Genomic DNA, 7872 nt, shown 5'->3' with positions numbered 1-7872 from the left:
AAAAATAATCCCCTTTTCTCCCGTTACACAGAATGAGAGAAAGCATTAAGTAAATGTTATATAAACGAGTCATTCTGTAATGTCTTTTATAACTTAGTGTGTAAGCACAAGAAATAATTTCGCTGACGACCTGGTCATGGCACGCGCGCGCGTGCGCTCTCACGTACGTCTCTATGCGTACGCAGGAGGGGGGAGGGGCACGTAAACAGAGAATTCCAAAAAAGAAGGGAGTGTTTCTTTCAACTGATAATCCAGTAAATCAAGGTATGCCTTAAAAAACTCATTCTGAAATTGTGCATCCTACGTTTACAGAATCTTTTATACGTTCTGCAGGCGCGTACGTTTCATTAAATCTCTTCACTCTGCAGTCTCGTGCATTTATCATTTTCAGCCTAACGCAGCGCCATTACTGTACAGGGCAAAATGGACAAAATGGCCATTTTCGATTATATTGAGTTTTACGTGCAATTCTGTTCCTGTGCACTGGTAAAACGTGTGCAGGTGTGACTTTATGCACGCTATTCGCTGCAAATATCAATACAGACTGTATGTGGAGCAGATAAACAATGATATTGTTGCTCCTTTCTAGTTAATTTGCCGTGCCTTTATGTCCAGCGCGTGTTTGTCGACGTGTTTTTCTATGCACGAGCTTCCCTTTGCTGGCCAGAGGTCATATGCGTTCATTTCAGGTGTCCAAAACATTGCATTAAAAACCTGTAATTTTCTAATTCAGTCTGCAGTGCAATGCATTATAACGTAATAAACAATGAAACATGTTTTTAATGCATTCCCAACTTAGATGCATACAACATGTTAGAAATGAAATAATTTATATATATATATATATATATATACACATATACACACACACACACACACACACACACACACACACATTCATAATGTCTTTATTTATTGGCAGGTTAGAATCATGCCCATTCGCCGATCAGCTGCAGCACCTCCCAAAGAGGATGCACCCCCTGCAAATGCTCCTGAGGGAGGTACGTATTGCCCCTTACCTGGCACACAGGTCACATAAGCAGTAATTCTCCCACAAATAAATGTGGAACCTGTCATTTACCTGTGTTAGTCTGTCATTATTCACTGAAATAATACTGGAATACAGGCAACTAGCCACTGAAATGCTTTCCTGAAATCATATGGCTTCAGGAGAGTTTCTAAAATAATGCACAAGTGGTGTGAATTTGGCTTGAACATTTCCATGCATTTCATTGTTTTCGATTCCACAGATGCTCCTGCCGAAGGGTCTGCACCTGTAGGTGAGAAGGAGAAGGAGAAGACAAAAAAAGAGAAAGATTCGGCACCCGCTGAACCTGAAAGCACAGAGGAGAAGAAAGAAGGTGAAGAGAAGGAGGCGACCGCTGATGGTGAGGAGCAGTCCAAAGATGAAGGAGAAACGCCTAATGAGGGTGAGAAATCTGACGAAGCAGCAGCTGAACAAGGGAAGAGCAAGAAGAAAAAAGTCAAGGAAGTTGTTGCCAAAATGTAAGTCTGGCTTTTGTACAAAAACTAAATGTATTTTTAAGCGTTTGATGATATCCACCCGTTTATTGAATCAAAAATGACTTAGTAAGCATGTTATGTATTTGTTTCGCTCAAATTGTGCAGTGACAAGGAAGATGACAAAGGGAAAAAGGTGAAAAAGAAGATTCCTGCCTGGGCGACACTTTCCGCCAACAAACTGGCTTCAACCTCTCTGTCCCAGCCCAAAGTTGAAGAAATCATCATAGAAGCAATTGAGGTCTGGTTCAGAATTGAACTGTTTCATTACCATTTAGAGAGAATTTGAGTAAGTAGGTGTTCACTCACTGATCAGTAAAATATGTGCACCAGTATAAAGTGCTGCAGTGATGAAGTGTTTTTGTAGCCCAGTCTGGAAGTTATCACCAGCCTGGTTCCTTCAACAAAAACCCCAATAGGATTATTCCATTTGGCTTTTGGATTATTGAAGAGAAAAAGCTCTGTGAACAACAAAAATGTATGATTATTACATGTTTTGTTAATCATGATGATCTTCACAAATAAACACAACTTTTAGGATGTTTGAAGCCTAAAGCAGTCAAAAGTTAAACATAGGCTATTAAAAAAATCTACACCACGTTCACATGACTTCATTCACATTCAACATCACCATCATTAAGCTTCTGAGAACTCTTTGATCTTTATTTAAAATCTACACTTTTTAGTTGAAGTAGATGTGTTTACCTGTTCGGAACAATGACATTTAATGTTTCCGAAAATCTCTGTAGTCTCATTTTAAACTTAAACTTAAAAAAACTGTGAGTGGGGTATTACAGCAGTATTTTATGTTATGATATTTTTAGCTTGTGTTAACCACAAACCTTATTTCAAGCTTTTAACCAAAAACCCATTCAGTGGTTTCAGGATGATGTGCTGAAAATCTCAGAATCTAAGAATCAAACAAATTGCCATCTCATATGTACATCTTTACTCTCTACCTACAGAGTTGCAAAGAGCGGAGTGGTGCCTCTGCCATCACCATTGTGAAATATGTCATGAAGAAATATCCATCTGTGGAAATGGACAAAAAGACCAAAAACATCTACAAGAGGACTCTGAAGCGAATGGTTGAGAAGGGAACTGTCAAACAGGTGATTTGCAATCCAATACATGAATATTTTTCATTTTATATGCAGACTTAAGTCAAAAGTAAACTTTGTCTTCTTGTCTTCACCCACAGCTTAAAGGCAAAGGCTTCTCTGGAAGTTTCGCCATTGGGAAGGTATCCAAACGTCATTTGTTTGTTGTCTGCATTGCTGTTATTGCTGAGATCCATGAGTTTGAGCACTTTTTTGATGGCTTGTCATCATTTTTAACTCATTTTGTCGATGTCGTGTTGTGCAGAAGCCAGCTGGGTCTGCCGGGACGAAAGAGACACTGGGAGAATCTCTGCCTCTGATCATCACCCGCCTCTGTGAACCCAAGGAGGCTTCCTACATCTTGATCAAGAAGTACCTGGAGCAACACTTCCCACAACTCAACGTGGATAGCAGGTCACTATTGACGTGTTTTTATAGCTAGACTACAGTTTGAACTAGCGCTGTCAGACGATTAATCGTGATTAATCGCATGCAAAATAAAAGTTTTTGTTTGCATAATGTATGTGTATATATATGAATACACAAACATACAGGATATATCTTGAAAATATTTTTACTTGTATTTACATGTCTATATTTATATTCATATAATTTATATTTATAGTATAAATATATTTAATATATAAACATAACATATTTTTCTGAAATATATACATGGATGTGTGTGTATTTATAAATACATGATATATAAACAGTGCACATATGTTATATGTATATGTAAAAAAAAAAAAAATAATTTGATTAATCACAATTAATCGTTTGACAGCACTAGAAGTATAAACTTAACATTGGGAAGACTGGTAATAAAATACTATAATTCAGAAGTTTGGGATATGTATGAATTGTTAATGTTTTTGAAAGATGTCTCTTATGTTCACCATGGCTGCAATTATTTGATTAGAAATACAGTGAGACACTAATATTGTGAAATATTACAAACATTTTTGATTCATTTAATGCATTCTTGATGAATAAAAGTATTCCATCGTACATGCAAAATGTTTGCATATGTGCATCGTACATACTAGATTTTGTCATGATAAGTTAGTTACAAATTGAAATTGTGTATGTACATTTTGCCTGAATGATTGTAAAATTTGGGTTGTTCTGTAAATCTCTCTCAGGCCTGATGTGTTGAAGAACTGCCTGCAAAAATCTGTGGAAAAGGGCTACTTGGAGCAGATCACTGGCAAGGGAGCTTCTGGAACATTCCAGGTTAGTTACCCTTCTGAATCGCTCAGCACCTAAAAGCAGGTTTGATGAGAATCTGCATTTGTGTTTGACAGTTGAAGAAAGCTGGGAATAAAGTGCTTATGGGTGGCGGACTGCTGGAAGACGCCATAGTGGCCGCCATCACAGCCATGAATGAGCCCAAGACCTGCAGCATCACCATACTGCGCAAATTCCTGGTGGAGAGACAGAAGGAGCAGAACAACTATTTTTTCGGTACGGTACACTAACTCCTGACTCATCGCAGCCTAGGGAGAGTTTTCTCTCTGAGGACTGAGTCAAGTTTGCCTTTGTTTTGGGGTTGCTTCTAATTGTTATTCTCAAATGAGTTGTTCACAAGAACTCTGTTACATAAATAGCTGTCTTGATCTGTCCTTGTTTATATTACAGTCACCATTTGTGACCCTGGAGTACAAAACCAGTCATAAGTCACACTATATTTGTAGCCAACAATACAATGTATGGGTCAAAATAGTAGATTTTTCTTTTATGCCAAAAATCATTAGGATATTAAGTAAAGATCATGTTCTACTGTAAATATATAAAAACTTCATTTTTGATTAGTAATATGCATTGCTAAGAACTTCATTTGGACAACTTTAAAGGCGATTTTCTCAATATTAGAGTTTTTGCACCCTCAGATTCCCGATTTTCAAGTAGTTGTATAAATCTCAATTTCAAAAAATTGACCCTTATGACAACAGGATCACATTTATATCTGCCTGTACTTGTTGCAAATTAATTATTTTATGTAGAATCTTTGTGAATGTTTTCTCTCTTATGGCTAGTGTCAAACCTGAAGCGAACCCTGCAGAAGTGTAAAATGATGGGATGGATGGAGCAGATTTCTGGTCATGGACTCAGTGGGTCATACCAGCTAAGCTATCCGTATTATCCCAGGTAAGTTCAGCTCACCGTAAGCCAGCTTATTACTGTTAACTAAAACTAAAATTGTTAGAAATTGTTTTTGGAAAATGAAATAAAAAAATATATAAATAGTAGTTGAAAAACCTATATGAAAAGTAAAAAACTGAAATAAAATAAATTAAGCCAAAAAGAAATATGTAAAAAAGACTAAAACATAAATTACTACAAATTTAAATTAAACAGAAACTATATAAGCTGATTCAAATGTTAATAAATATTAAAATGAATTATAATTAAATAGCACTGCAATAAGCAAAAATATCCTAAACTTTCCTTTGGGGCTTTCCACACTTGAAATCCTGAATGCAGGTTCATTTTTAACTCTACAACTAATTAATTCTAGTCTAAAAGGAATAGTTCACCCAAAAATATACATTTTATCATCATTTACTCACTGTCATGTCAATTTAAAGCTCAGTGACTTTATTTCTTCTGTGGAATTTTAATGAAGATATTTTGAAGTATGTTTCAGCTGTTTTTGTCCATAAAGTGGATGCCAGTGTGGTCCAAAACCATTTTGAGACCATGTCTTCTAGGTTTGGGTAAACTATCCCTTTAACTCTTAACAATTCAGCCACAACTAAAATTAGATTGAGCACTTTTTTGATGGTTTGTCCTCATTTTTAACTCATTTTGTCGATGTCGAACTCGGTGAGTTTATTACTTAAAAAAATCTTTTTTTTAAGGTAATTTTTGATGTCTGTCCAATTTGTCATAGAAGTGTGATAAAGGTGAGAACTTGAATGAACACATTTTCTATTGCTCCTCTTGCAGCCCAGCGGTTCTGTTTCCAGAAATGATGGAAAAACTTAAACAGAAGGAGGAACAGAAGCTTAAACGCAAGAGAGGTGAAGAGTCTGATGAAGAATCCGAAGAAGAGTCAGAGCAAGAATCTGAAGAGGAGGAATCCGATGAAGATGAGCCTCCGCGGAGAAAGAGGTGAAGTACATCACATAAACAGTTTCAGCATGATGTATTATCTTTGTGATCATACTCGGCTCTAGAGATTTGAAACCATGCATAATAAACCTTGCGTGTTGTCTGGCTTCCACTCGGTGGATGATTAAAAGGGAAGTGTATCTACAGTTCAGAATATCATAGAGACTTTTGGTTTAGACTGTGTCTTTGCATGCTTTCTGCTTCTCCACAGGACCCAGCGTGCAAACCGGACATCTGCGCCTAAGGCTCGTCCAAATAAAAGGGCTAAAACAGTCAGCAGAAAACCTCCTGCTTCAAAGAAATCAGTTGCATCAGCCAAGAAAGCCCCTCCACCAGCCAAAAAACCAGCATCTGCGAGCAAAGCCGCATCTAGAAAGGCACCAGAGCCTGTTAAAGCCACACCAGTCAAGAAAGCTGCCCCGACCAGTAAACCTAAAACACCAGTAGCCAAAAAGATGACAAGCAGGGGGCCCAAACGGCCGGCACCCAAGGCAGCTAAGAAGGAGGCAACTGAATCAGCTGTGAAGTCTAAACCTGCTGCCCGCAAGTCACTCCGAGCCCGGAAATGAATCCCGCACCTGCCGACGGCTGAAAAGATCAACTGTAGCTCCGTAGACTGCAGTGCTGGCTATTTTCTCCTCTTATTTTTGTAGAAACTTCCATGTTCTCCTCGTCTTGGGGCCTCTGATGAATATAGGACCTCTTGAGAATTATTCTGCCATTCAAACACACGCATTTTATGTTCAGTATTCTTAAATAACAGGTAAAGGTAAAGCATAGAAATGCTACTGTTTGTGTTAAAGATGCTCATTCAGGTCACCATTAAGAGAACATCAGAAGGAGCTGTTCTCGGTTGTGTATCAAGAAAAAAATCAATTATTTAAAGTTCCTGTAGTCAGTCTTTCTGTAGAGGCAAGCGTTTCAGTTATTCAGTCGCCCCTTTCTCATCAGTGTTCAAGAAAACTCTCTTTGTAAGTTTTAGTTCCATTTTGGGGTCATGTTTTGTGAAGTTAGGTCTTTAGCTTTTATTGTAATCAAGAACGTTTTGTTGATGTTGTTTTTTTTTTGTTTTTTTTGTCAGTCGAAGTAAAGAACGATTATTGATGCCTAACTTTCAGTTGAACAGTCTAAATGAATGCAAAATTGGATTTATTAAAGTGCATTAAAGAAACATTGGCATCCATATCCACACCTGTCTTTTTGTTCTGTATAGTCTACGAAGAAGAATATAAGTTGAAAAGATTTACCAAGCAGATGTTTAAAGACATTTGATGCACTACTAACCCGGTCATACTCTTGTGTGTTTGTTTATCAGGGGGGGTAGATGTAATTTTATGAGCATTGCTCACCTTACCCTGCATGCATGTAACTGATATACTTACTTTTCTGTAGTCCTTAATAAAGTGGCTATATTTGTACTTCATTATTTGGCCATTGTTTTGTTTTGGTGGTTTGGTTTTAAACTCAATTGAGGTTAATGATAAACCAGCTATTTTAAAAGGTGTTACCAAATGATTCAAGCTCTGAAACACAAGGTTTGTCTCCTTATCAGAGTCTCTATTAATGTAAAATTCACCATAGCAAATTCTTACTCTTGTTCTAACACGCACGTAAGGCCTGCTTTAATTTAGAATACTAAGCACTGAAATGTTTACATACAACAACTTATCTGGAGACTTGCTTTGACTTGTCTTGGGGCTTAGAGTAGAACTATTTCAAGTATCTTTTACACAATTATAGAAATTTACACAATCCAGGTATCCCCAGTATATATATATATATATATATATCACATTTTCTCGATTTTATGATTACTGATGATTATGAACATACTACATTACTTAACATATAATTTCTTAGAAAATTAACAAAAAAAAAAAAAAAGTTAGGAATGTCATGAAAATGTAAGTGCTTTGATGTAAATGTTTTTCCACAGACTTTTGTTGAAAACCATACATGTAATAGTGTTAACTTGTCATGTTCGATTAGCCAACGAATCGTTCATTTCAGTTCGAATCGCAAATAAAATCAATTCAGTCGAAGTGAATCCATGCCGCTTGTGGTATAGATGGCCGCTCGTTTGTAAAGAACTGAATTACTAGTTATCTACCTGTAATCTGTATACAGAAGGACG

General features: G+C 36.9%; 1 protein-coding gene across 1 annotated transcript; it reads left to right on the top strand.

Moving 5' to 3' along the window:
* The first annotated feature begins 118 nt into the window (after positions 1-118).
* Positions 119-7161, top strand: hp1bp3 (heterochromatin protein 1, binding protein 3). The gene is made up of 12 exons (XM_042733784.1): positions 119-264; positions 923-1001; positions 1251-1506; positions 1630-1762; positions 2487-2633; positions 2723-2764; positions 2887-3035; positions 3767-3857; positions 3929-4088; positions 4661-4772; positions 5574-5738; positions 5950-7161. Exons 2-12 carry the CDS (start codon positions 932-934, stop codon positions 6305-6307), a joined length of 1683 nt encoding a protein of 560 aa, XP_042589718.1. The 5' UTR covers positions 119-264; positions 923-931; the 3' UTR covers positions 6308-7161.
* The last annotated feature ends 711 nt before the right edge of the window (positions 7162-7872 follow it).

Source organism: Cyprinus carpio, chromosome B11 (genome assembly GCF_018340385.1).
Source record: "Cyprinus carpio isolate SPL01 chromosome B11, ASM1834038v1, whole genome shotgun sequence".
NCBI classification, from domain to species: domain Eukaryota; kingdom Metazoa; phylum Chordata; class Actinopteri; order Cypriniformes; family Cyprinidae; genus Cyprinus; species Cyprinus carpio.
The sequence above is the reverse complement of the archived record's forward strand: the minus strand, read 5'-3'. Positions and strand labels throughout refer to the sequence as shown.

Bases quoted from the DNA above. Each gene is read 5' to 3' on its own strand.
- hp1bp3 (XM_042733784.1), top strand. From the start codon at position 932: ATGCCCATTCGCCGATCAGCTGCAGCACCTCCCAAAGAGGATGCACCC. The intron at 1,763-2,486 runs GTCTGGTTCAGA...CTCTACCTACAG, and splicing joins TCATCATAGAAGCAATTGAG to AGTTGCAAAGAGCGGAGTGG. The intron at 2,765-2,886 runs GTATCCAAACGT...CGTGTTGTGCAG, and splicing joins GAAGTTTCGCCATTGGGAAG to AAGCCAGCTGGGTCTGCCGG.